General features: G+C 53.5%; 1 protein-coding gene across 1 annotated transcript in view; it reads right to left on the bottom strand.

The window, feature by feature from the left end:
- LOC139272906 (adenylate cyclase type 8-like) overlaps window positions 1-27,975 on the bottom strand; it is a gene marked incomplete at its 3' end in the record, with an annotated part of 426,014 nt that overhangs the window by 174,704 nt on the left and 223,335 nt on the right. The window contains exons 13-14 of the mRNA XM_070889007.1: window positions 16,836-16,917; window positions 10,948-11,106 (exon numbers count right to left, since the gene is read on the bottom strand). Of these exons, the coding sequence (XP_070745108.1) occupies window positions 10,948-11,106; window positions 16,836-16,917 (241 nt within the window). The remainder of the gene's footprint in view (window positions 1-10,947; window positions 11,107-16,835; window positions 16,918-27,975) is intronic.

Here is a 27,975-nt window from a genome sequence, read left to right as displayed (position 1 = left end):
CTCTGTATCTAACCCGTGCTGTACCTGCCCTGGGGGTGTTTGATGGGACAGTGTAGAGGGAGCTTTACTCTGTATCTAACCCGTTCTGTACCTGCCCTGGGGGTGTTTGATGGGAGAGTGTAGAGGGAGCTTTACTCTGTATCTGACCCGTGCTGTTCCTGCCCTGGGAGTGTTTGATGGGACAGTGTAGAGGGAGCTTTACTCTGTATCTAACCCGTGCTGTACCTGCCCTGGGAGTGTTTGATGGGACAGTGTAGAGGAAGCTTTACTCTGTATCTAACCCACTGTACCTGCCCTGGGAGTGTTTGATGGGACAGTGTAGAGGGAGCTTTACTCTATATCTAACCCCCTGTACCTGCCCTGGGAGTGTTTGATGGGACAGTGTAGAGGCAGTTTTACTCTGTATCTAACCCCCTGTACATGCCCTGGGAGTGTTTGATGGGACAATGTAGAGGGAGCTTTACTCTGTATCTAACCCCCTGTACCTGCCCTGGGAGTGTTTGATTTGACAGTGTAGAGGGAGCTTTACTCTGTATCTAACCCCCTGTACCTGCCCTGGGAGTGTTTGATGGGACAGTGTAGAGGGAGCTTTACTCTGTATCTAACCCCCTGTACCTGCCCTGGGAGTGTTTGATGGGACAGTGTAGAGGGAGCTTTACTCTGTATCTAACCCAGTGCTGTACCTGCCCTGGGAGTGTTTGATGGGACAGTGTAGAGGGAGCTTTACTCTGTATCTAACCCCCTGTACCTGCCCTGGGAGTGTTTGATGGGACAGTGTAGAGGGAGCTTTACTCTGTATCTAACCCTGTGTTGTACCTGCCCTGGGTGTGTTTGATGGGACAGCGTAGAGAGATCTTTACTCTGTATCTAACCCCCTGTACCTGCGCTGGGAGTGTTTGATGGGACAGTGTAGAGGGAGTTTTACTCTGTATCTAACCCCCTGTACATGCCCTGGGAGTGTTTGATGGGACAGTGTAGAGGGAGCTTTACTCTGTATCTAACCCCCTGTACCTGCCCTGGGAGTGTTTGATTTGACAGTGTAGAGGGAGCTTTACTCTGTATCTAACCCCCTGTACCTGCCCTGGGAGTGTTTGATGGGACAGTGTAGAGGGAGCTTTACTCTGTATCTAACCCCCTGTACCTGCCCTGGGAGTGTTTGATGGGACAGTGTAGAGGGAGCTTTACTCTGTCTCTTACCCTCTGTAGCTGCCCTGGGAGTCTTTGATGGGACAGTGTAGAGGGAGGTTTACTCTGTATCTAACCCTGTGCTGTACCTGCCCTGGGAGTGTTTGATGGGACAGTGTAGAGGGAGCTTTACTCTGTATCTAACCCTGTGTTGTACCTGCCCTGGGTGTGTTTGATGGGACAGCGTAGAGAGAGCTTTACTCTGTATCTAACCCCCTGTACCTGCGCTGGGAGTGTTTCATGGGACAGTGTAGAGGGAGCTTTACTCTGTATCTAACCCCGTGCTGTACCTGCCCTGGGAGTGTTTGATGGGACAGTGTAGAGGGAGCTTTACTCTGTATCTAACCCCCTGTACCTGCCCTGGGAGTGTTTGATGAGACAGTGTAGAGGGAGCTTTACTCTGTATGTAACCCCGTGCTGTACCTGCCCTGGGAGAGTTTGATGGGACAGTGTAGAGGGAGCTTTACTCTGTATCTAACCCAGTGCTGTACCTGCCCTGGGAGTGTTTGATGGGACAGTGTAGAGGGAGCTTTACTCTGTATCTAACCCCCTGTACCTGCCCTGGGAGTGTTTGATGGGACAGTGTAGAGGGAGCTTTACTCTGTATCTAACCCCCTGTACCTGCCCTGGGAGTGTTTGATGGGACAGTGTAGAGGGAGCTTTACTCTGTCTCTTACCCTCTGTAGCTGCCCTGGGAGTCTTTGATGGGACAGTGTAGAGGGAGGTTTACTCTGTATCTAACCCTGTGCTGTACCTGCCCTGGGAGTGTTTGATGGGACAGTGTAGAGGGAGCTTTACTCTGTATCTAACCCTGTGTTGTACCTGCCCTGGGTGTGTTTGATGGGACAGCGTAGAGAGAGCTTTACTCTGTATCTAACCCCCTGTACCTGCGCTGGGAGTGTTTGATGGGACAGTGTAGAGGGAGCTTTACTCTGTATCTAACCCCGTGCTGTACCTGCCCTGGGAGTGTTTGATGGGACAGTGTAGAGGGAGCTTTACTCTGTATCTAACCCCCTGTACCTGCCCTGGGAGTGTTTGATGAGACAGTGTAGAGGGAGCTTTACTCTGTATGTAACCCCGTGCTGTACCTGCCCTGGGAGAGTTTGATGGGACAGTGTAGAGGGAGCTTTACTCTGTATCTAACCCAGTGCTGTACCTGCCCTGGGAGTGTTTGATGGGACAGTGTAGAGGGAGCTTTACTCTGTATCTAACCCCCTGTACCTGCCCTGGGAGTGTTTGATGGGACAGTGTAGAGGGAGCTTTACTCTGTATCTAACCCCCTGTACCTGCCCTGGGAGTGTTTGATGGGACAGTGTAGAGGGAGCTTTACTCTGTCTCTTACCCTCTGTAGCTGCCCTGGGAGTCTTTGATGGGACAGTGTAGAGGGAGGTTTACTCTGTATCTAACCCTGTGCTGTACCTGCCCTGGGAGTGTTTGATGGGACAGTGTAGAGGGAGCTTTACTCTGTATCTAACCCTGTGTTGTACCTGCCCTGGGTGTGTTTGATGGGACAGCGTAGAGAGAGCTTTACTCTGTATCTAACCCCCTGTACCTGCGCTGGGAGTGTTTGATGGGACAGTGTAGAGGGAGCTTTACTCTGTATCTAACCCCGTGCTGTACCTGCCCTGGGAGTGTTTGATGGGACAGTGTAGAGGGAGCTTTACTCTGTATCTAACCCCCTGTACCTGCCCTGGGAGTGTTTGATGGGACAGTGTAGAGGGAGCTTTACTCTGTATCTAACCCCCTGTACCTGCCCTGGGAGTGTTTGATTTGACAGTGTAGAGGGAGCTTTACTCTGTATCTAACCCCCTGTACCTGCCCTGGGAGTGTTTGATGGGACAGTGTAGAGGGAGCTTTACTCTGTATCTAACCCCCTGTACCTGCCCTGGGAGTGTTTGATGGGACAGTGTAGAGGGAGCTTTACTCTGTCTCTTACCCTCTGTAGCTGCCCTGGGAGTCTTTGATGGGACAGTGTAGAGGGAGGTTTACTCTGTATCTAAGCCTGTGCTGTACCTGCCCTGGGAGTGTTTGATGGGACAGTGTAGAGGGAGCTTTACTCTGTATCTAACCCTGTGTTGTACCTGCCCTGGGTGTGTTTGATGGGACAGCGTAGAGTGAGCTTTACTCTGTATCTAACCCCCTGTACCTGCGCTGGGAGTGTTTGATGGGACAGTGTAGAGGGAGCTTTACTCTGTATCTAACCCCGTGCTGTACCTGCCCTGGGAGTGTTTGATGGGACAGTGTAGAGGGAGCTTTACTCTGTATCTAACCCCCTGTACCTGCCCTGGGAGTGTTTGATGAGACAGTGTAGAGGGAGCTTTACTCTGTATGTAACCCCGTGCTGTACCTGCCCTGGGAGAGTTTGATGGGACAGTGTAGAGGGAGCTTTACTCTGTATCTAACCCAGTGCTGTACCTGCCCTGGGAGTGTTTGATGGGACAGTGTAGAGGGAGCTTTACTCTGTATCTAACCCCCTGTACCTGCCCTGGGAGTGTTTGATGGGACAGTGTAGAGGGAGCTTTACTCTGTATCTAACCCCCTGTACCTGCCCTGGGAGTGTTTGATGGGACAGTGTAGAGGGAGCTTTACTCTGTCTCTTACCCTCTGTAGCTGCCCTGGGAGTCTTTGATGGGACAGTGTAGAGGGAGGTTTACTCTGTATCTAACCCTGTGCTGTACCTGCCCTGGGAGTGTTTGATGGGACAGTGTAGAGGGAGCTTTACTCTGTATCTAACCCTGTGTTGTACCTGCCCTGGGTGTGTTTGATGGGACAGCGTAGAGAGAGCTTTACTCTGTATCTAACCCCCTGTACCTGCGCTGGGAGTGTTTCATGGGACAGTGTAGAGGGAGCTTTACTCTGTATCTAACCCCGTGCTGTACCTGCCCTGGGAGTGTTTGATGGGACAGTGTAGAGGGAGCTTTACTCTGTAACTAACCCCCTGTACCTGCCCTGGGAGTGTTTGATGAGACAGTGTAGAGGGAGCTTTACTCTGTATGTAACCCCGTGCTGTACCTGCCCTGGGAGAGTTTGATGGGACAGTGTAGAGGGAGCTTTACTCTGTATCTAACCCAGTGCTGTACCTGCCCTGGGAGTGTTTGATGGGACAGTGTAGAGGGAGCTTTACTCTGTATCTAACCCCCTGTACCTGCCCTGGGAGTGTTTGATGGGACAGTGTAGAGGGAGCTTTACTCTGTATCTAACCCCCTGTACCTGCCCTGGGAGTGTTTGATGGGACAGTGTAGAGGGAGCTTTACTCTGTATCTAACCCCCTGTATCTGCCCTGGGAGTGTTTGATGGGACAGTGTAGAGGGAGCTTTACTCTGTATCTAACCCCCTGTATCTGCCCTGGGAGTGTTTGATGGGACAGTGTAGAGGGAGCTTTACTCTGCATCTAACCCGTGCTGTTCCTGCCCTGGGGGTGTTTGATGGGACAGTGTAGAGGGAGCTTTACTCAGTATCTACCCCGTGCTGTTCCTGCCCTGGGAGTGTTTGATGTGACAGTGTAGAGGGAGCTTTACTCTGTATCTAACCCCCTGTACCTGCCCTGGGAGTGTTTGATGGGACAGTGTAGAGGGAGCTTTACTCTGTATCTAACCCCCTGTATCTGACCTGGGAATGTTTGATGGGACATTGCAGAGGGAGCTTTACTCTGTATCTAACCTCGTGCTGTACCTGCCCTGGGAGTGTTTGATGGGACAGTGTAGTGGGAGCTTTACTCTGTATTTAACACCGTGCTGTAACTGCCCTGGGATTGTTTGATGGGACAGTGTAGTGGGAGCTTTACTCTGTATCTAACCCCCTGTAGCTGCCCTGGGAGTGTTTGATGGGACAGTGTAGAGGGAGCTTTACTCTGTATCTAACCCCCTGTATCTGCCCTGGGAGTGTTTGATGGGAAAGTGTAGAGGGAGCTTTACTCTGTTTCTAACCCCCTGTATCTGCCCTGGGAGTGTTTGATGGGAAAGTGTAGAGGGAGCTTTACTCTGTATCTAACCCGTGCTGTTCCTGCCCTGGGAGTGTTTGATGGGACAGTGTAGAGAGAGCTTTCGTCTGTATCTAACCCACTGTACCTGCCCTGGGAGTGTTTGATGGGACAGTGCAGAGGGAGCTTTACTCTGTATCTAACCCCGTGCTGTACCTGCCCTGGGAGTGTTTGATGGGACAGTGTAGAGGGGGCTTTACTCTGTATCTAACCCACTGTACCTGCCCTGGGAGTGTTTGATGGGACAGTGTAGAGGGAGCTTTACTCTGTATCTAACCCCGTGCTGTACCTGCGCTGGGAGTGTTTGATGGGACAGTGTAGAGGGAGCTTTACTCTGTATCTAACCCTTGCTGTACGTGCCCTGGGAGTGTTTGATGGGACAGTGTAGAGGGAGCTTTACTCTGTATCTAACCCCGTGCTGTACCTGCCCTGTGAGTGTTTGATGGGACAGTGTCGAGGGAGCTTTTCTCTGTATCTAACCCGTGCTGTACCTGCCCTGGGAGTGTTTGATGGGACAGTGCAGAGGGAGCTTTTCTCTGTACCTAACCCCCTGTATCTGCCCTGAAAGTGTTTGATGGGACAGTGTAGAGGGAGCATTACTCTGTATCGAACCCATGCTGTTCCTGCCCTGGGGGTGTTTGATGGGACAGTGTAGAGGGAGATTTACTCTGTATCTAACCCCCTGTACCTGCCTTGGGAGTGTTTGATGGGACAGTGTAGAGGGAGCTTTACTCTGTATCTAACCCCCTGTATCTGCCCTGGGAGTGTTTGATGGGACAGTGTAGAGGGAGCTTTACTCTGTATCTAACCCGTGCTGTTCCTGCCCTGGGGGTGTTTGATGGGACAGTGTAGAGGGAGATTTACTCTGTATCTAACCCCTTGTACCTGCCATGGGAGTGTTTGTTGGGACAGTGTAGAGGGGGCTTTACTCTGTATCTAACCCGTGCTGTTCCTGCCATGGGGGTGTTTGATGGGACAGTGTAGAGGGAGATTTACTCTGTATCTAACCCGTGCTCTTCCTGCCCTGGGAGTGTTTGATGGGAAAGTGTAGAGAGAGCTTTAGTCTGTATCTAACCCACTGTACCTGCCCTAGGAGTGTTTGATGGGACAGTGCAGAGGGAGCTTTACTCTGTATCTAACCCCGTGCTGTACTTGCCCTGGGAGTGTTTGATGGGACAGTGTAGAGGGGGCTTTACTCTGTATCTAACCCACTGTACCTGCCCTGGGAGTGTTTGATGGGACAGTGTAGAGGGAGCTTTACTCTGTCTCTAACCCCGTGCTGTACCTGCGCTGGGAGTGTTTGATGGGACAGTGTAGAGGGAGCTTTACTCTGTATCTAACCCGTGCTGTACATGCCCTGGGAGTGTTTGATGGGACAGTGTAGAGGGAGCTTTACTCTGTATCTAACCCCGTGCTGTACCAGCCCTGGGAGTGTTTGATGGGACAGAGTCGAGGGAGCTTTACTCTGTATCTAACCCGTGCTGTTCCTGCCCTTGGAGTGTTTGATGGGACAGTGTAGAGGGAGCTTTACTCTGTATCTAACCCACTGTACCAGCCCTGGGAGTGTTTGATGGGACAGTGTAGAGGGAGCTTTACTCTGTATCTAACCCCGTGCTGTACCTGCCCTGGGAGTGTTTGATGGGACAGTGTAGAGGGAGCATTACTCTGTATCTAACCCGTGCAGTACGTGCGCTGGGAGTGTTTGATGGGAGAGTGTAGAGGGAGCTTTACTCTGTATCTAACCCGCGCTGTTCCTGCCCTGGGAGTGTTTGATGGGACAGTGTAGAGGGAGCTTTACTCTGTATCTAACCCCGTGCTGTACCTGCCCTGGGAGTGCATGATGGGACAGTGTAGCGGGAGCTTTACACTGTATCTAACCCATGCTGTACCTGTCCTGGGAATGTTTGATGGGACAGTGTAGAGGGAGCTTTTCTCTGTATCTAACCCCGTGCTGTACCTGCCCTGGGAGTGTTTGATGGGACAGTGTAGAGGGAGCTTTACTCTGTATCTAACCCGTGCTGTACCTGCCCTGGGAGTGTTTGATGGGACAGTGTAGAGGGAGCTTTCCTCTGTATCTAACCCCCTGTACCTGCCCTGGGAGTGTTTGATGGGACAGTGTAGAGGGAGCTTTACTCTGTCTCTAACCCTCTGTAGCTGCCCTGGGAGTCTTTGATGGGACAGTGTAGAGGGAGGTTTACTCTGTATCTAACCCTGTGCTGTACCTGCCCTGGGAGTGTTTGATGGGACAGTGTAGAGGGAGCTTTACTCTGTATCTAACCCTGTGTTGTACCTGCCCTGGGTGTGTTTGATGGGACAGTGCAGAGAGAGCTTTACTCTGTATCTCACCCCCTGTACCTGCGCTGGGAGTGTTTGATGGGACAGTGTAGAGGGAGCTTTACTCGATATCTAACCCCCTGTACCTGCCCTGGGAGTGTTTGATGGGACAGTGTAGAAGGAGCTTTACTCTGTATCTAACCCCCTGTACCTGCCCTGGGATTGTTTGATGGGACAGTGTAGAGGGAGCTTTACTCTGTATCTAACCCCGTGCTGTACCTGCCCTGGGAGTGTTTGATGGGACAGTGTAGAGGGAGCTTTACTCGGTATCTAACCCCCTGTACCTGCCCTGGGAGTGTTTGATGAGACAGTGTAGAGGGAGCTTTACTCTGTATGTAACCCCGTGCTGTACCTGCCCTGGGAGAGTTTGATGGGATAGTGTAGAGGGAGCTTTACTCTGTATCTAACCCAGTGCTGTACCTGCCCTGGGAGTGTTTGATGGGACAGTGTAGAGGGAGCTTTACTCTGTATCTAACCCCCTGTACCTGCCCTGGGAGTGTTTGATGGGACAGTGTAGAGGGAGCTTTACTCTGTATCTAACCCCCTGTATCTGCCCTGGGAGTGTTTGATGGGACAGTGTAGAGGGAGCTTTACTCTGCATCTAACCCGTGCTGTTACTGCCCTGGGGGTGTTTGATGGGACAGTGTAGAGGGAGATTTACTCTGTATCTAACCCCCTGTACCTGCCCTGGGAGTGTTTGATGGGACAGTGTAAAGGGGTCTTTACTCTATATCTAACACGTGCTGTTCCTGCCCTGGGGGTGTTTGATGGGACAGTGTAGAGGGAGCTTTACTCAGTATCTACCCCGTGCTGTTCCTGCCCTGGGAGTGTTTGATGTGACAGTGTAGAGGGAGCTTTACTCTGTATCTAACCCCCTGTACCTGTCCTGGGAGTGTTTGATGGGACAGTGTAGAGGGAGCTTTACTCTGTATCTAACCCCCTGTATCTGCCCTGGGAATGTTTGATGGGACATTGCAGAGGGAGCTTTACTCTGTATCTAACCTCGTGCTGTACCTGCCCTGGGAGTGTTTGATGGGACAGTGTAGTGGGAGCTTTACTCTGTATTTAACCCCGTGCTGTAACTGCCCTGGGATTGTTTGATGGGACAGTGTAGAGGGAGCTTTACTCTGTATCTAACCCCCTGTAGCTGCCCTGGGAGTGTTTGATGGGACAGTGTAGAGGGAGCTTTACTCTGTTTCTAACCCCCTGTATCTGCCCTGGGAGTGTTTGATGGGACAGTGTAGAGGGAGCTTTACTCTGTATCTAACCCGTGCTGTTCCTGCCCTGGGGGTGTTTGATGGGACAGTGTCGAGGGAGATTTACTCTGTATCTAACCCCCTGTACCTGCCATGGGGGTGTTTGATGGGACAGTGTAGAGGGGGCTTTACTCTGTATCTAACCCGTGCTTTTCCTGCCATGGGGGTGTTTGATGGGACAGTGTAGAGGGAGCTTTACTCTGTATCTAACCCCGTGCTGTACCTGCCCTGGGAGTGTTTGATGGGACAGTGTAGAGGGGGCTTTACTCTGTATCTAACCCACTGTACCTGCCCTGGGAGTGTTTGATGGGACAGTGTAGAGGGAGCTTTACTCTGTATCTAACCCCGTGCTGTACCTGCGCTGGGAGTGTTTGATGGGACAGTGTAGAGGGAGCTTTACTCTGTATCTAACCCTTGCTGTACGTGCCCTGTGAGTGTTTGATGGGACAGTGTAGAGGGAGCTTTACTCTGTATCTAACCCCGTGCTGTACCTGCCCTGTGAGTGTTTGATGGGACAGTGTCGAGGGAGCTTTTCTCTGCATCTAACCCGTGCTGTACCTGCCCTGGGAGTGTTTGATGGGACAGTGTAGAGGGAGCTTTTCTCTGTACCTAACCCCCTGTATCTGCCCTGAAAGTGTTTGATGGGACAGTGTAGAGGGAGCTTTACTCTGTATCGAACCCATGCTGTTCCTGCCCTGGGGGTGTTTGATGGGACAGTGTAGAGGGAGATTTACTCTGTATCTAACCCCCTGTACCTGCCCTGGGAGTGTTTGATGGGACAGTGTAGAGGGAGCTTTACTCTGTATCTAACCCCCTGTATCTGCCCTGGGAGTGTTTGATGGGACAGTGTAGAGGGAGCTTTACTCTGTATCTAACCCGTGCTGTTCCTGCCCTGGGGGTGTTTGATGGGACAGTGTAGAGGGAGATTTACTCTGTATCTAACCCCTTGTACCTGCCATGGGAGTGTTTGTTGGGACAGTGTAGAGGGGGCTTTACTCTGTATCTAACCCGTGCTGTTCCTGCCATGGGGGTGTTTGATGGGACAGTGTAGAGGGAGCTTGACTCTGTATCTAACCCGTGCTCTTCCTGCCCTGGGAGTGTTTGATGGGACAGTGGAGAGAGAGCTTTAGTCTGTATCTAACCCACTGTACCTGCCCTAGGAGTGTTTGATGGGACAGTGCAGAGGGAGCTTTACTCTGTATCTAACCCCGTGCTGTACTTGCCCTGGGAGTGTTTGATGGGACAGTGTAGAGGGGGCTTTACTCTGTATCTAACCCACTGTACCTGCCCTGGGAGTGTTTGATGGGACAGTGTAGAGGGAGCTTTACTCTGTATCTAACCCCGTGCTGTACCTGCCCTGGGAGTGTTTGATGGGACAGTGTAGAGGGAGCATTACTCTGTATCTAACCCGTGCAGTACGTGCGCTGGGAGTGTTTGATGGGAGAGTGTAGAGGGAGCTTTACTCTGTATCTAACCCGCGCTGTTCCTGCCCTGGGAGTGTTTGATGGGACAGTGTAGAGGGAGCTTTACTCTGTATCTAACCCCGTGCTGTACCTGCCCTGGGAGTGCATGATGGGACAGTGTAGAGGGAGCTTTACACTGTATCTAACGCATGCTGTACCTGTCCTGGGAATGTTTGATGGGACAGTGTAGAGGGAGCTTTTCTCTGTATCTAACCCCGTGCTGTACCTGCGCTGGGAGTGTTTGATGGGACAGTGTAGAGGGAGCTTTACTCTGTATCTAACCCGTGCTGTACCTGCCCTGGGAGTGTTTGATGGGACAGTGTAGAGGGAGCTTTCCTCTGTATCTAACCCCCTGTACCTGCCCTGGGAGTGTTTGATGGGACAGTGTAGAGGGAGCTTTACTCTGTATCTAACCCGTGCTGTACCTGCCCTGGGAGTGCTTGATGGGACAGTGTAGAGGGAGCTTTACTCTGTATCGAACCCGTGCTGTACCTGCCCTGGGAGTGTTTGATGGGACAGTGTAGAGGGAGCTTTACTCTGTATCTAACCCCCTGTACCTGCCCTGGGAGTGTTTGATGGGACGGTGTCGAGGGAGCTGTACTCTGTATCTAACCCCCTGAACCTACCCTGGGAGTGTTTGATGGGACGGTGTCGAGGGAGCTGTACTCTGTACCTAACCCCGTGTGTGGCGAATAGTTACGCTGAGTTTATACTGGTGATATTGTCATACGTCATTGTCCGGGTCCTTGTCGAGGAAGTGCCGTGCGACGTGACTGGGCAGCATGTTGTTCAGCAGACTGGCGTTGTGCATCCGAAGCTCCTCCATCTCTTCCATTTCCTGTCTGGCCAGCAGCTTCCACAGGAAGTCCAGTCGGGCCGTTGCCTCGATCTGTCGGCCGAGGAGGAGAAAGAGCATCGGTCAGTCTGAACACTGCCGGGATCGCAGTGGCCCACATCTCCGAGACCTGCCAGTAACTGCCCAGTTCCCAAACTCCCCAGGACCAACATTTCCCTCCCTCAATCCATGGGGCTGGCACGTCCCCGAAGACACCCCCCAGCACCGGCATTCCCTCCCAGACCTGGCATGTCCCCGTGGGCCAGCCTGGAGAGGGAGAGTTCCCCGGCTCCGATGATGGGGGGCAGCAGCCCTGACCCCTTCTCATGAGGCTGTGAGTGCTCAGTGTCTTATAACGGTGGCTGCATACTAATTGGCCTGATTTTTCTCTCCATGGAGCAAAGACGAGTAAGTGGAGGTCAGGTGCAGATCAGCCATGGTCCAACTGATTGGTGGAACAGGTCCAAGTGGCTGAATGGTCTTCTCCTGTTCCAATGGAACCCATGGGTACTGAGGCAAGCTGGAGCACTTCGGCTGTGTCTAGCTAACTCAGCGTTGACCAGGCTGGGTACAGAAAGGTATTGGAGCAGGCCCCAGATCATGCGATGCCCCAGGCTGGGTACAGAGAGGTGTTGGAGCAGGCCCCAGACCATGCGATGCCCCAGGCTGGGTACGGAGAGATGTTGGAGCAGGCCCCAGACCAAGCGATCCCCCAGGCTGGGTACAGTAAGGTATTGGAGCAGGCCCCAGATCATGCAATGCCCCAGGCTGGGTATGGAGAGGTGTTGGAGCAGGCCCCAGACCAAGCGATCCCCCAGGCTGGGTACAGAGAGGAGTTGGGGTAAGCCTGAGACCAGCCTGAGACTTTCCTGGGGACAGTGCCAGAATTGAACGCAGCTCTCAAGTTGTGGTGTAACCAGAAAGAGTCACAAATGGACAGGCAGGGATAGAAACACCAATACAGAGATGAGCAGAGGTACAGACACAGACCCACAACACCGCTTACCGATTGACATGTTGTACACTGACTAACGATGTACTCTATATCTTTATCTAAACTTAACCACCATAAATAACTGCGTGCAAAACTCTTGGTCAAGCACATTCCCAGTTGCTGGTCATGAAGATCTCCTAATAGTTTGGACCTGAATTTATTTGGAGTAACTATTCTTGCACCCCATATGATACAGTCTTTATCCACTGATAATTCATTCCTACGAATGAAGTATGGATGAATATCTTTGTCTATTACCTGGTTTGGCCAGCTATTTGCAATATACTCATACACCTTTGACATCACTGGGTCACGTTTGGTTGCTCTACCAATCTCTTCAGCTGTGACTGGCAGTTCATCAATGAATGAAAAATAGAACACCTCTTCCCTATCGATTGTAACTTGTGAAGGTGAAGGCAATCTAAACATAGCATCGGTATTACTGTGATCAGCTGATCATCTGTACTCTGTGCTCAATGTCATATGCTGACAAAATCAAAGCCCATCTCTGCATTCGGGCTGCAGCTAATGTTGGAACTGGGGACTTTGGATGAAGATTTGCTGTCAGGGGCTTATGGTCCGTAACGATGGTAAACTTTCGACCATACAAGTATTTGTGGAACTTCTTGATCCCAAAAATTAATGCCAAAGCTTCTCTTTCGATTTGTGAATAATTACTCTCACTGGTACTGAGAGTACGTGAAGCAAAAGCAATTGGTCTCTCCTCTCCACTATGTAGTACATGAGAGATCACTGCCCCAACTTCATGCTAGCTTGATCTCCGTAGATACGTCATAGTGAACTAACATGGTGCTCTCTACCAGCTGACTTTTACAACCCTTGAATGCTGTATCGCATTCTTCTGACCACTTCCAATGGACCTGTTTTTTCAACAGCTCATTCAGTGGATGTAATACTGTAGCCAAATTGGGTAGGAACTTCCCATAATAAGACTCGCATTTATATAGTGCCTTTCACGACCACCAGATGTCTCAAAGCGCTTTACAGCCAATGAAGTACTTTTGAAGTGTAATCACTGTAGTAATGTGGGAAGATTAATTCCCAAAAATGATTGAAGTTCAGTGACATTCTTGGGAGTGGGTGCATTTCTGATTGCATCCAGCTTTCCCTTGGTTGGATGTAAACCATCTTTATCTACTTCTGTGCCCTAAGTATTCCACTGAAATAGCTCACACTTATGAGAAGTTACTCGTACTCGGTGCGATGGTGGTATAGTGGTGAGCATAGCTGCCTTCCAAGCAGTTGACCTGGGTTCGATTCCTGGCCATCGCAACCGAGGTACTTTCCAGGTCCTCAAATCCGACACCAGTCTACAGAGCAGTCGTGATACCCGCCCTCCTATATGGCTCAGAGACATGGACTATGTACAGCAGGCACCTCAAAACACTGGAGAAGTACCACCAACGCTGCCTCCGCAAAACCCTGCAAATCCATTGGCAGGATCGGCACGCCAATGTCAGTGTTCTCGCTCAGGCCAACATCCCCAGCATCGAAGCATTGACCACACTCGACCAGCTCTGTTGGGCGGGCCACATTGTTCACTTGCCTGACATGAGACTTCCAAAAGAAGCGCTCTACTTGGAGCTCCAACACGGCAAGCGAGCCCCAGCTGGGCAGAGGAAACTTACAAGGACACCCTCAAAGCCGCCTTGAAAAGTGCAACATCCCCACCGACACCTGGGAGTCCCTGGCCCAAGACCACTCAAAATGGAGAAAAGCATTCAGGAAGGCACTAAACACCTCGAGTCTCGTCACTGAGAGCAAGCTGAAGCCAAGCGTTGACAGCGGAGGGAGCGTGCGGCAACCCAGACTCCCCACCCACTCGTTCTTCAACCACCGTCTGTCCCACCTGTGACGGAGACTGTAGGCCCCGCACTGGACTCTTCAGTCACCTGAGAACTCATGTTTAGTGTGGAAGCAAGTCTTCCTCGACTCCGAGGGACTGCCTAAGAATAAGACTCTGTGCTTCTCTAGCCATTTGAGGACTTCATTCAAGATGTTATTATAAATTTGCCTGTTTGGTGCTGAAATTAGTGTGACATCTAAATAACATACTACCCCTTCAATACCTTGCAAAATCTGGTTCATCACCCCTTGGAAAATGTCAGGGGCGGAAGACACTCCAAACGGTAGTCTATTAAATTGATATAGGCCGAGATGAGTATTTAGAGTCAAGCATGACTTGGACTCCTCATCTAGTTCAAGTTGTAAGTAGGCATTTGTAAGATCCAACTTTGAGATGATCTGACCACCTGTCAGTGTTGTGAACAAATCTTCTACATTTGGCAATGTATTGGGGAGATTACCCTCTGGAACCTGGTTTACGGTTACTTTATAATCACCACACAAACCTTACCTTACCATCGGACTTTGGTACAACAACAATGGGTGTAGCCCAATTACATCGATCTACCGTAGAAATAATGTTCTCAGTTTCTAATCTTTAGAATTCTTGCTCAACTTTCTCTTCGAGTGTGTATGGTACGGGACGTGGCTTGCAGTAAACCGGTCTAGCGTCCTTGTGTACCCTGACACTCACCTTGAAGCCTTGGATCGGACTGCCTGTTTCACAGAACACCTTCGGATAATTCTTGCTGACATCATCCTTTGATGCAAATTTTGTTTCAACACGAAAATCTCACTCTAATCCAGCTTCGATGATCCCAACCAATTTCTACCTATTAAGGCAGGCTTGTCTCCTGCCACTACTAAGAGAGGCAAGCTCTGAAACTGATCCTTGTGTGGTGATACGTCCTATCACAGGGATTTGCTCTCCTGTGTAGCCTCACAGCTCAGGCTTTGACTTGTCCAGTGAGAAAACACTCAACTTGTCGAGATATCATCATCATAGGCGGTTTCCCCCCCGCCGCCCGCCCCCCCATGGCTCACCATCAGCAGGTGTCGAGATATAGCGGTACTACACTCACGGATGCACCAGTATTGATTTCCAGGGGTATCCTGGTTCCTGCAACATCCACTTGGATGACGATACTCCGCGAATCATTGTTAGATATCCTCGTGTTCCTGATGACGTGAATCTCCAGAACCTCCTCATTCTGTTGCTTCTCTACATTGCTATGCAGTGTCTGACGATTTCTACCTCGAGCATTGAACATCGGTTTACTCTTCAGCCGGCATGCCTTTGCAAGGTGCCCAATTTTCTTGCAGAAGAAGCACTCTGCCTTCACATATGGACAATTTTGAGTGAGGTGTCGTCCCAGACACCAATAGCATGACTTCAATTACTTTGGCCAGTTGCTGAGGCCTTGGGGCCCAACTGCTCTTTAGTGTTAACTTGTAGGTGATACACCTCGGTTGTCTGATGACTGGAAATGGTACGAAATTCTCGGGAATATTGGTCGGCCATGTCCATTGACATAGCTCTCTGACAAGCTAAATCAAAAGTCAACAACTTTCTTCTGATTGCTTCATTTTTCACCCCACAAACAAAGCGGTCACGCAATGCTCGGTCCTGAAAGTTTCCGAAAAGCTACAATGTACTCACTGATACTTTCGTCAATAAATTAATCTCGTATTCTGAAATGATAACTTTCAGCAATTTCCAGGGGTTCAGGACTGGAGTGCTGTTCTAACTTAGTTAGAATCTCAATGGTGTGTCCTTTGGTTTGGCGGAACAAGCACATTTTTCAGGGTTTCATACACCTCAGGCCCTGCTTCAGTTAAGAAAATAGCTCCTTTTCTTTCTCACACCACCTGCTTATGGTTTTCATCAACAGGGACATCAACGGTATTATTCATGGCGAAAAAGATTTCTAGCTGCTCCACATACGCTCCGACAGTTTCTCGGTCACGATAAAACCCACCTAAGCGTTCTATTATCCCCATAGGCATGGCTATCTGGACTCTTAAGATCAGCCAAGTATGCTTGAAGTTTTCCTTGGATTTTTAGCTGTTATTCACAAAGAACCTCTCAAAATATATCTGTCGGTTGGCTGAATCATCCACCAACAAAAATTACAGCCAGGGAATCTGAATACCCTATCCTCATTTGCCAATGTGATATATCACAGGCTCTCAAGGTGGCTTCATTCCTTTTACTGTACAAACATGGCTGCATTACCACACTAGTCCACTGGGTGGATCAGGAGTCCACTAGGAGCAGCTATATTACACATTGGCTGTAAAGTGTTTTGAGATGTCCAGTGGTTGTGAAAGGTGCTATATAAATGCAAGTCTCTCTTTCTTTCTTTACCTGGTCCCTGTCTCAGGCTGAACCAGACTGTTTGCAACCTTGGTGCCCTATTTCACTAGGAGATTCATTTCCAACCCCACATCTTCTCCATCACAAACACCGCCCTCTTCCACCTACGGAACACCACCCAGCTCTGCCCTGCCCCAGTCCATCTGCTGCTAAAGCCTTCATCCATGCTTTTATAACCTCTAGATTGGACTATTCCAATGCTCTCCTGGCCACCCTTCCATCTCCATAAGCTACAATTCACCAGGGACTCTGCTGCCCATATCCTAACTCGCACCAAGTCCCGTTCACCCCTCGGCCCTGTGCTCACTGACCTACACTGGCTCCCAAGTCTGGTAACACCTGAATTGTTAAATTCTCATGCGCTCCTCCCTATATCTGTAACCTCCTCTAGTTCGATTACCCTCCAAGATCTCTTTGTTACTCTGACACTGAGCACTCGCACAGGTAGTTTCATACACCCCGGGTACAGACACAGACGCTCGCACACTGCACTTCTACCATACATGTAGTGAATGCGGAAAGCAGACACTTGTTTCACAGGGTTACCTGTCGTCCTTGATAATAGACTTCCACAAGAAACATGAACAGGAGCAAGAAGCTGATTCCCTGCTGCCACTTGTAGTAGGAGCTGGATGCAGAGAGAGAGAGAAAAATTAGACATATCATCACAAATGTTACAAATTTTCATTGCCCAGGCCCAGGAGAGCAGTGTTTCCCCAGGCCCAGGCCCAGGCCCAGGAGGGCAGTGTTTCCCCAGGCCCAGGAGAGCAGTGCTTCCCCAGGCCCAGGAGGGCAGTGTTTCACCAGGCCCAGGCCCAGGAGGGCAGTGTTTCCCCAGGCTCAGGCCCAGGAGGGCAGTGTTTCCCCAGGCCCAAGCCCAGGCCCAGGAGGGCTGTGTTTCCCCAGGCCCAGGCCCAGGCCCAGGAGGGCAGTGTTTCCCCAGGCCCAGGAGGGCTGTGTATCCCCAGGACCAGGAGGGAAGTGTTTCCCCAGGCCCAGGCCCAGGAGGGCAGTGTTTCCCCAGGCCCAGGCCCAGGAGGGCAGTGTTTCCCCAGGCCCAGGAGGGCAGTGTTTCCCTAGGCCCAAGCCCAGGAGAGCAGTGTTTCCCCAGGCCCAGGCCCAGGAGAGCAGTGTTTCCGCAATCCCAAGCCGAGGAGAGCAGTGTTTCCCCAGGCCCAGGCCCAGGAGAGCAGTGTTTCCCCAGGCCCAGGCCCAGGAGGGCAGTGTTTCCCCATGCCCAGGCCCTGGAGGGCAGTGTTTCCCCAGGCCCAGGCCCAGGCCCAGGAGAGCAGTGTTTCCCCAGGCCCAGGCCCAGGAGGGCAGTGTTTCCCCAGGCCCAGGCCCAGGAGAGCAGTGTTTCCCCAGGCCCAGGAGGGCAGTGTTTCCCCAGGCCCAGGCCCAGGAGAGCAGTGTTTCCCCAGGCCCAGGAGGGCAGTATTTCCCCAGGTCCAGGAGGGCAGTGTTTCACCAGGCCCAGGCCCAGGAGAGCAGTGTTTCCCCAGGCCCAGGCCCAGGAGGGCAGTGTTTCCCCAGGCCCAGGCCCACGAGAGCAGTGATTCCCCAGGCCCAGGCCCAGGAGAGCAGTGTTTCCCCAGGCCCAGGCCCAGGAGGGCAGTGTTTCCCCAGGCCCAGGCCCAGGAGAGCAGTGTTTCCCCAGGCCCAGGAGGGCAGTGTTTCCCCAGGCCCAGGCCCAGGAGAGCAGTGTTTCCCCAGGCCCAGGAGGGCAGTATTTCCCCAGGTCCAGGAGGGCAGTGTTTCACCAGGCCCAGGCCCAGGAGAGCAGTGTTTCCCCAGGCCCATGCCCAGGAGGGCAGTGTTTCCCCAGGCCCAGGCCCACGAGAGCAGTGATTCCCCAGGCCCAGGTCCAGGAGGGCAGTGTTTCCCCAGGCCCAGGCCCTGGAGAGCAGTGTTTCCCGAGGCCCAGGAGGGCTGTGTTTCCCTAGGACCAGGAGGGCAGTGTTTCCCCAGGCCCAGGCCCAGGAGGGCAGTGTTTCCCCAGGCCCAGGCCCAGGAGAGCAGTGTTTCCGCAGGCCCAAGCCCAGGAGAGCAGTGTTTCCCCAGGCCCAGGCCCAGGAGAGCAGTGTTTCCCCAGGCCCAGGCCCAGGAGGGCAGTGTTTCCCCATGCCCAGGCCCATGAGAGCAGTGTTTCCCCAGGCCCAGGCCCAGGAGAGCAGTGTTTCCCCAGGCCCAGGCCCAGGAGGGCAGTGTTTTCCCAGGCCCAGGCCCAGGAGAGCAGTGTTTCCCCAGGCCCAGGAGGGCAGTGTTTCCCCAGGCCCAGGAGGGCAGTGTTTCCCCTGGCCCAGGATGGCAGTATTTCCCTAGGCCCAGGAGGGCAGTGTTTCCCCAGGCCCAGGAGAGCAGTGTTTCCCCAGGCCCAGGCCCAGGAGGGCAGTGTTTCCCCAGGCCCAGGGCCACAAAAGCAGTGATTCCCCAGGCCCAGGCCCAGGAGGGCAGTGTTTCCCCAGGCCCAGGCCCTGGAGAGCAGTATTTCCCGAGGCCCAGGAGGGCTGTGTTTCCCCAGGACCAGGAGGGCAGTGTTTCCCCAGGCCCAGGCCCAGGAGGGCAGTGTTTCTCCAGGCCCAGGCCCAGGAGGGCAGTGTTTCCCCAGGCCCAGGCCCAGGAGGGCAGTGTTTCCCCAGGCCCAGGCCCAGGAGGGCAGTGTTTCCCCAGACCCAGGCCCAGGAAAGCAGTGTTTCCCCAGGCCCAGGCCCAGGACGGCAGTGTTTCCCCAGGACCAGGAGGGCAGTGTTTCTCCAGGCCCAATCCCAGGAGAGCAGTGTTTCCCCAGGCCCAGGAGAGCAGTGTTTCCCCAGGCCCAGGCCCAGGTGGGCAGTGTTTCCCCAGGCCCAGGCCCAGGAGAGCAGTGTTTCCCCAAGCCCAGGCCCAGGAGAGCAGTGTTTCCCGAGGCCCAGGAGGGCTGTGTTTCCCCAGGACCAGGAGGGCAGTGTTTCCCCAGGCCCAGGCCCAGGAGAGCAGTGTTTCTCCAGGCCCAGGAGGGAAGTGTTTCCCTAGGCCCAGGCCCAGGAGGGCAGTGTTTCCCCAGGCCCAGGCCCAGGCGGGCAATGTTTCCCCAGGCCCAGGCCCACGAGAGCAGTGATTCCCCAGGCCCAGGAGGGCAGTGTTTCCCCAGGCCCAGGCCCTGGAGAGCAGTTTTTCCCGAGGCCCAGGAGGGCTGTGTTTCCCCAGGACCAGGAGGGCAGTGTTTCCCCAGGCCCAGGCCCAGGTGGGCAGTGTTTCCCCAGGCCCAGGCCCAGGAGGGCAGTGTTTCTCCAGGCCCAGGCCCAGGAGGGCAGTGTTTCCCCAGGCCCAGGCCCAGGAGCGCAGTGTTTCCCCAGGCCCAGGCCCAGGAAAGCAGTGTTTCCCCAGGCCCAGGCCCAGGAGGGCAGTGTTTCCCCAGGACCAGGAGGGCAGTGTTTCCCCAGGCCCAATCCCAGGAGAGCAGTGTTTCCCCAGGCCCAGGAGAGCAGTGTTTCCCCAGGCCCAGGCCCAGGTGGGCAGTGTTTCCCCAGGCCCAGGCCCAGGAGAGAAGTGTTTCCCCAGGCCCAGGCCCAGGAGAGCAGTGTTTCCCGAGGCCCAGGAGGGCTGTGTTTCCCCAGGACCAGGAGGGCAGTGTTTCCCCAGGCCCAGGCCCAGGAGAGTAGTGTTTGCCCAGGCCCAGGAGGGAAGTGTTTCCCCAGGCCCAGGCCCAGGAAGGCAGTGTTTCCCCAGGCCCAGGCCCAGGCGGGCAATGTTTCCCCAGGCCCAGGCCCAGGAGAGCAGTGTTTCCCCAGGCCCAGGCCCAGGAGGGCAGTGTTTCCCCAGGCCCAGGCCCAGGAGGGCAGTGTTTCCCCAGGCCCAGGCCCAGGCCCAATTGGGCAGTGTTTCCCCAGGCCCAGGCCCAGGAGAGCAGTGTATCCCCAGGCCCAGGCCCAGGATAGCAGTGTTTCCCCAGGCCCAGGAGGGCTGTGTTTCCCCAGGACCAGGAGGGCAGTGTTTCCCCAGGCCCAGGCCCAGGAGAGCAGTATTTCCCCAGGCCCAGGAGGGAAGTGTTTCCCCAGGCCCAGGCCCAGGAGGGCAGTGTTTCCCCAGACCCAGGCCCAGATGGGCAATGTTTCCCCAGGCCCAGGCCCAGGAGAGCAGTGTTTCCCCAGGCCCAGGCCCAGGAGGGCAGTATTTCCCCAGGCCCAGGAGGGAAGTGTTTCCCCAGGCCCAGGCCCAGGAGGGCAGTGTTTCCCCAGACCCAGGCCCAGGTGGGCAATGTTTCCCCAGGCCCAGGCCCAGGAGAGCAGTGTTTCCCCAGGCCCAGGCCCAGGAGGGCAGTGTTTCCCCAGGACCAGGAGGGCAGTGTTTCCCCAGGCCCAATCCCAGGAGAGCAGTGTTTCCCCAGGCCCAGGCCCAGGAAGGCAGTATTTCCCCAGGCCCAGGCCCAGGAGGGCAGTGTTTCCCCAGGCCCAAGAGGGCAGTGTTTCACCAGGCCCAGGCTCAGGAGAGCAGTGTTTCCCCAGGCCCAGGCCCAGGAGAGCAGTGTTTCCCCAGGACCAGGAGGGCAGTGTTTCCCCAGGCCCAGGCCCAGGAGGGCTGTGTTTCCCCAGCACCAGGAGGGCAGTGTTTCCCCAGGCCCAGGCCCAGGAGAGCTGTGTTTCCCCAGGCCCAAGAGGGCAGTGTTTCCCCAGGCCCAGGCCCAGGAGGGCAGTGTTTCCCCAGGACCAGGAGGGCTGTGTTTCCCCAGGCCCAGGAGGGCAGTGTTTCCTCAGGCCCAGGAGGGCAGTGTTTGCCCAGGCCCAGGAGGACAGTGTTTCCCCAGGCCCAAGAGGGCAGTGTTTCCCCAGGCCCAGGAGGGCAGTGTTTCCCCAGGCCCAGGAGGACGGTGTTTCCCCAGGCCCAGGAGGGCAGTGTTTCCCCAGGACCAGAAGGGCTGTGTTTCCCCAGGCCCAGGAGGACGATGTTTCCCCAGGTCCAGGAGTGCAGTGTTTCCCCAGGCCCAGGCCCAGGTGGGCAGTGTTTCCCCAGGCCCAGGAGGGCAATGTTTCCCCAGGCCCAGGAGGACGGTGTTTCCCCAGGCCCAGGAGGACGATGTTTCCCCAGGTCCAGGAGTGCAGTGTTTCCCCAGGCCCAGGCCCAGGTGGGCAGTGTTTCCCCAGGCCCAGGAGGGCAATGTTTCCTCCTGTAAAGTCCTGTCCCCTCAGTACAGATTCACACGAGGCATGTAGTGAAGTAAAGGTCACTTTGGACCTGCACCTTTATTTCACAGCTCTGGAATGCTGCACTTGCCTGAGACCTGTCCTTATATACCTGTCTCTTGCAAGTGCACCCCTGGTGGTCAGGTATGCTGGTGATTACAGGTCATATCTTATTACAGTCATGTATAGCATGTTGGGATACAGTTATATATAATAATGTAAGATACATGACATCACCCTCCCCCAAGTTCTTATTGTCTTTATAGGTTCAGTCTCTCAGGTGGTCTACGCTCTCGCATGGAGCGTCTGAGTTGTGGTTCAGTTGTTTGCCTTGGTGTCTGTTTTTCTTTGGGTGTGGTTGCTGGTATCTCGCCTGGGCTGTCTGTTTCGATTGGTGTGCTTGTTGTTGACTTGCCTGGGCTGTCTGTTGGGATTGCCCTTTCCTCAGGTTGTTCCCTCTCTCTGTCCACCTGGTGTGGTGTGAGTTCCACATTGTAGTCTGCCTCTGGTTCCGTAGTGTTGTTGGTAAATCTGCTTTTGACTTGGTCCACATGCCTCCGGCAGGTTTTGCCATTGTCCATTTGTACTACCAGTAGCCTGTTTCCTTCCTTGCCTGTTACTGTCCCTGCAAGCCATTTGGGACCCCTGCCATAGTTTAGTCCAAACACTTTGTCCCCTATCTCATTCCATCTCCCCCTCAAATTTCTGTCATGGTACTCAGCCAGCTTACGGCGCTTTGCCTCAACGATTTTGTGCATGTCTGGGAGGATTAATGAGAGCCTTGTTTTTAAAGTCCTTTTCATCAACAGTTGCGCGGGGGGGGATCCCAGTCAGTGAGTGCGGACGAGATCTGTATGCCAGCAGCAGTCGCGACAGGGACCCTGCAGCATGGGACCTTGGATTTTAAGCATGCCTTGTTTAATAATTTGCACTGCTCTCTCCGCCTGGCCGTTGGAGGCCGGCTTGAACGGTGCCGTCTTGACGTGATTTATGCCGTGGTCAATTATAAAATCTTGGAATTCTGCGCTGGTGAAGCACGGACCATCGTCACTGACCAATATGTCAGGGATTCCGTGCGTTGCAAACATGGTTGCAAGGCTCTCCACAGTGGTGGAGGTTGTGCTCGAGTTTAAAATGGTGCATTCGATCCACTTTGAAAATGCATCTACAACGACGAGGAACATTTTGCCCATGAATGGGCCCGCATAGTCTACGTGCACCCGCGACCACGGTTTGGTAGGACAGGTCCAGGGGCTCAGTGGAGCCTCCCTGGGGGCATTGCTGAGTTGGGCACAAATGGTGCACCTTCGGACGCAGAGCTCCAAGTCCGCGTCAATACCAGGCCACCAGACGTGGGATCTGGCTATGGCCTTCATGAGAACGATCCCCGGGTGCTCGTGGTGGAGCTCCCGGACAAATGCCTCTCTGCCTCGCAGAGGCATGACTACTCGGCTGCCCCACATCAGGCAGTCTGCTTGTAGTGATAGCTCATGCATGCACCTGTGAAAGGGTTTTAATTCCTCGGGGCAGGCATTGCGAGCCTTGCCCAATCACCGGTTAGGACACATCTTTTTACTAAGGATAACGTGGGGTCGCTGGCCGTCTAGGCTCTGATTTGGTGAGCCATCATGGGTGAACCTGTGGACTCAAAGGCATTGATTGCCATGACTATCAGACCCTTCCGTGGTCGCCAGGGGTAGCCTGCTGAGCGCGTCGGCACAGTTGTCTGTGCCTGGTCTGTGCCTTATTGTGTAGTCGTAGGATGCCAGCATGAGTGCCCACCATTGAATTCGCGTCGAGGCGTTGGCGTTTATTGCCTTGCTCTCGGATAGGAGGACGTGAGGGGCTTGTGGTCGGTTTCTAACGTGAACTTGGCCCCGAAAAGGTATTGGTGCATCTTTTTGAAACCATACACGCATGAGAGCGCCTCCTTCTCTAGCATTCCGTACCCGCGCTCCGCCCGCGAAAGTGACCTGAAGGCATAAGCTATGGGTTGTAATTTGCCCGCACTATTGACATGTTGCAAAACCCACCCGACCCCATACGCTGACGCATCGCATGTGAGAACTAGCTTTTTACCTGGGTCAAAGAAGGTCAAAACACTGTTGGAACACAGAAGGTTGCATGCCTTATTGAAGGCGCGTTCCTGGGCGTCCCCCCAAAACCAATCACACCCCTTCCTGAGTAGCACGTGGAGAGGCTCCAGCAGCGTGCTTAAGTTCTGCATAAAGTTCCCAAAGTAATTGAGTAACCCGAGAAAGGCACGCAGTTCTGAGACATTCCAGGGCCTGGGAGCCAGGCGAATTGCTTCTATTTTGGACTCTGTTGGGCGGATTCCATCAGCGGCAATCCTTCTGCCCAAAAATTCAACCTCGGGAGCGAGAACCAGGCACTTGGATTTCTTGACTCGTAGGCCCGCCTGATCCAACCGCTTTAGTACTTCCTCCAAATTACGGAGATGGGAGTCTGTGTCCCTGTCCGTGATAAGTGTGTCGTCTCGAAATACAACCGTCCCCGGGATGGACTTGAGCAGACTCTCCAAGTTGCGCTGGAATATGGCAGCTGCCGACCTGATGCCGATTGGGCCTCGATTATACATGAAAAGGCCTCGATGTGTGTTGATGGTGGTGAGTAGCTTAGATTCCTCGGTCAATTCTTGCGTCATATACGCAGATGTGAGGTCTAATTTTGAGAAAAGTTTACCTCCAGCCAATGTGGCAAATAAGTCCTCCGCTCTGGGCAGCAGGTACTGGTCCTGTAGGGAGACTCTGTTTATGGTAGATTTGTAGTCCCCACAGATTCGTACGGATCCATCAGGCTTCATGACTGGGACGATGGGACTTGCCCAGTCGCTAAATTCCACAGGTGATATAATGCCTTCCCGCAGAAGCCTGTCAAGTTCGTGTTCAATATTTTCCCTCATCACATAGGGTACAGCTCTGGCCTTGTGATGGACCGGTCTAGCATCCTGTATGATGTAGATTTTGACTTTGGCCCCTTTGAAAGTGCCCACACCTGGCTGAAAGAGATGTTCAAATCGCTTTATAACTGTTGAGCAGGAGGTCCGTTCCTCTAATGACATGGCATGGACATCATCCCATTTCCAGTTTAGTTTTGCCAGCCAGCTTCTCCCCAGCAGTGCTGGGGGGTCTCCGGGGACAATCCACAGGGGAAGTCAGTTCACTGTCCCTTTGTGTGTGACAGAGAGCATGGCGCTGCCGAGGACTGGTACGATTTCTTTGGTGTAGGTCCTTAGTGTGGTGTCGACCCTTGTGAGTTTTGGTCTGTCTCTTTTATGTGGCCACAGTTGTTTAAATTGTTGAGCGCCCATGAGAGATTGACTTGCTCCCGTATCCAGCTCCATGTTGACAGATGTCCCGTTGAGTAGGACCCTCATTATTATAGGAGGCATCCTGTTGTAGGAGAGTGGCCATTGATCATGTTGACCTGCTGTACATCGGTGTCCCGGGTACTGTCCCCACCATCTTCTGGTCCGCTTTCCGACCCATCCGATTCGTATACCAGCTGAGCTGCCGTTTTTTTGCACATGCGGGCCAAATGCCCTGTATATTCACAATTTCTGCAAACAGCCTGCTGAAATTGACATCCCATTGCCGAGTGCCCAACCCCACACCTCCAGCACAGACCTGTTCCATTGTTCAAAGTGTTCCCAAAGAATGAGCTGCGTCTGGCTGATCTCTCTTGAGCTTCTCTCAGTTTGTAGTTGATTGCTCGCATTGTGGGTTGATGAGGTGTGAACGGCCGTTCCTGTGGCCCTTGATGGCTTCTGCCTGCTGTCGAGAGCCTGTTCTCCCGGTTTTGTCTGTGTGTGGGGGTAGCAGCTTGTTTAGTGCTGTGAACTTCTTGTTCCAATATTTCGTTAGTTGTCGTACCTGCATTGTAAATCAACCTCGTTTCTTCTTCCCCTACCAAGAATGTCTGTGCAACCAGTGCTGCTGCCTCTAAGGTCAGGTTCTTGGTCTCTATGAGCTTTCGGAATATGCCTGTGTGGCCTATTCCTTCAATTAAAAAGTCTCTCAGCATTTCTCTCCTCAGTTCATCGGAGAACTCACATAAACTAGCCAACCTCCGAAGTTCCGCCACGAAGTCAGATATGCTCTGGCCCACACAGCGACTGTAGTTGTAGAACCTGTGTCTGGCCATGTGTAGGCTGCTTGCTGGCTTCAGGTGGTCTCTTACCAGTGTGCTCAACTCTTCAAACGACTTGCTTGCTGGTTTCTCGGGTGCCAACAGATCCTTCATTAAAGCGTATGTTTTCGAGCCACAGCTGGTCAAGAGATGGGCTCTTCTCTTGTCTGCCTTATCATCACCTAACCAGTCTTTGGTTACAAAGCTTTGCTGGAGCCTTTCTATAAAGTCCTCCCAATTGTCTCCCACATTGTACTTTTCATCTGATCCGTTGTTCGCCATTCTGTGGATTCTGTAATCCCGTAACTCGTCGCCACTGTAAAGTCCTGTCCCTCAGTACAGATTCACACGAGGCATGTCGTGAAGTCAAGGTCACTCTGGACCTGCACCTTTATTTCACAGATCTGGAATGCTGCACTTGCCTGAGACCTGTGCTTATATACCTGTCTCTTGCAAGTGCACCCCTGGTGGTAAGGTATGCTGGTGGTGACAGGTCATATCTTATTACAGTCATGTATAGCATGTTAGGATACAGTTATATATAATAATGTAAGATACATGACACCCCCGGCCCAGGAGGACAGTGTTTCCCCAGGCCCAGGAGGGCTGTTTTTCCCCAGGCCCAGGAGGGCAGTGTTTCCCCAGGCCCAGGAGGGCAGTGTTGCCCCAGGCCCAGGAGGGCAGTGTTTCCCCAGGCCCAGGAGGGCAGTGTGTCCCCAGGCCCAGGAGGGCTGTGTTTCCCCAGGCCCAGGAGGGGAGTGTGTCCCCAGGCCCAGGATGGCAGTGTTTCCCCAGGCCCAGGATGGCAGTATTTCCCCAGGCCCAGGGGGGCAGTGTTTCCCCAGGCCCAGGAGGGCAGTGTGTACCCAGGCCCAGGAGGGCAGTGTTTCCCCGGGCCCAGGAGGGCAGTGTGTCCCCAGGCCCAGGAGGGCTGTGTTTCCCCAGGCCCAGGAGGGAAGTGTGTTCCCAGGCCCAGGATGGCAGTGTTTCCCCAGGCCCAGGAGGGCAGTGTTTCCCCAGGCCCAGGAGGGCAGTGTTTCCCCAGGCCCAGGAGGGCAGTGTGTCCCCAGGCCCAGGAGGGCTGTGTTTCCCCAGGCCCAGGAGGGCAGTGTGTCCCCAGGCCCAGGAGGGGAGTGTTTCCCCAGGCCCAGGAGGGCAATGTGTCCCCAGGCCCAGGAGGGCAGTGTTTCCCCAGGCCCAGGATGGCAGTGTTTCCCCAGGCCCAGGGGGGCAGTGTTTCCCCAGGCCCAGGAGGGCTGTGTTTCCCCAGCCCAGGAGGGCAATGTGTCCCCAGGCCCAGGAGGGCAGTGTGTCCCCAGGCCCAGGATGGCCAGTGTTTCCCCAGGCCCAGGAGGGCAGTGTTTCCCCAGGCCCAGGAGGGCTGTGTTTCCCCAGGCCCAGGAGGGCAGTGTGTCCCCAGTCCCAGGAGGGCAGTGTGTCCCCAGGCCCAGGATAGCAGTGTTTCCCCAGGCCCAGGAGGGCTGTATCATGTATTCAACTGTCATTGTAACCTATGTATAAGCTGACCTAAGTTGTACACATAGAGAACATTGACCACAACAGGATGAACTTGTGGGAGACACTCCTGACCTGGACTTACAGGTATAAAACGGAAGCTCCACCCACCTTCATCACTTGAGATCTTGGTAATAAAGGTAACTGGTCACAGAGTGACCTTCTCTCAAGTATGGGCCTCGTGTGCGTTTATACTGTATAGTAAGGACTTATTATTGGCGACGAGAAACTGGGATTTAAACCACGCGAGCATGGCCACTAGCAGCACAGAAGAGAGGTACTGTGTTGGTGATGATTGGGACGACTTTATTGAGAGACTACAGCAAAGTTTTGTCACTAAGGAATGGTTGGGACAGGATTCGGCCGACAAACGCAGGGCTCATCTCCTGACGGTTTGTGGATCCAGGACGTACTCCCTGATGAAGGACCTTCTAGCACCAGAGAAGCTGGCAGACAAGACATTTGAAGAGCTCAGTAAGTTGATCGGGGAACACCTTAATCCGGCGAGCAGCATGCACATGGCGAGACACCGGTTTTACACGCACCGGCAGCGAGGAAGGCAAAGCGTTCCAGACTTCGTGGCAGACCTCCGGTGACTGGCGAGCCTATGTAAGTTCACAGATGCATGCAGAGCGGAGATACTGAGAGACTTTTTATTGAGGGCATCGGGCACGCTGGGGTTTTCAGGAAACTGATTGAGACCAAAGACTTGACCTTGGAAGCGGCAGCTCTGATAGCCCAGACATTTATCTCAGGGGAGGAAGAGACCAGAATGATGTTTGACAAAATTCTTGGCTCAAATGCGGCAAACGACCAGGGAGTCAACATTGTTAACGCAGCACACAGTTCTCCAGGCAGACAAG

This window comes from Pristiophorus japonicus, chromosome 9, assembly GCF_044704955.1.
Source record: "Pristiophorus japonicus isolate sPriJap1 chromosome 9, sPriJap1.hap1, whole genome shotgun sequence".
Classification (NCBI taxonomy): domain Eukaryota; kingdom Metazoa; phylum Chordata; class Chondrichthyes; family Pristiophoridae; genus Pristiophorus; species Pristiophorus japonicus.
Note: the sequence above shows the minus strand (reverse complement) of the source record. Positions and strands in the feature narration are given on the sequence as shown.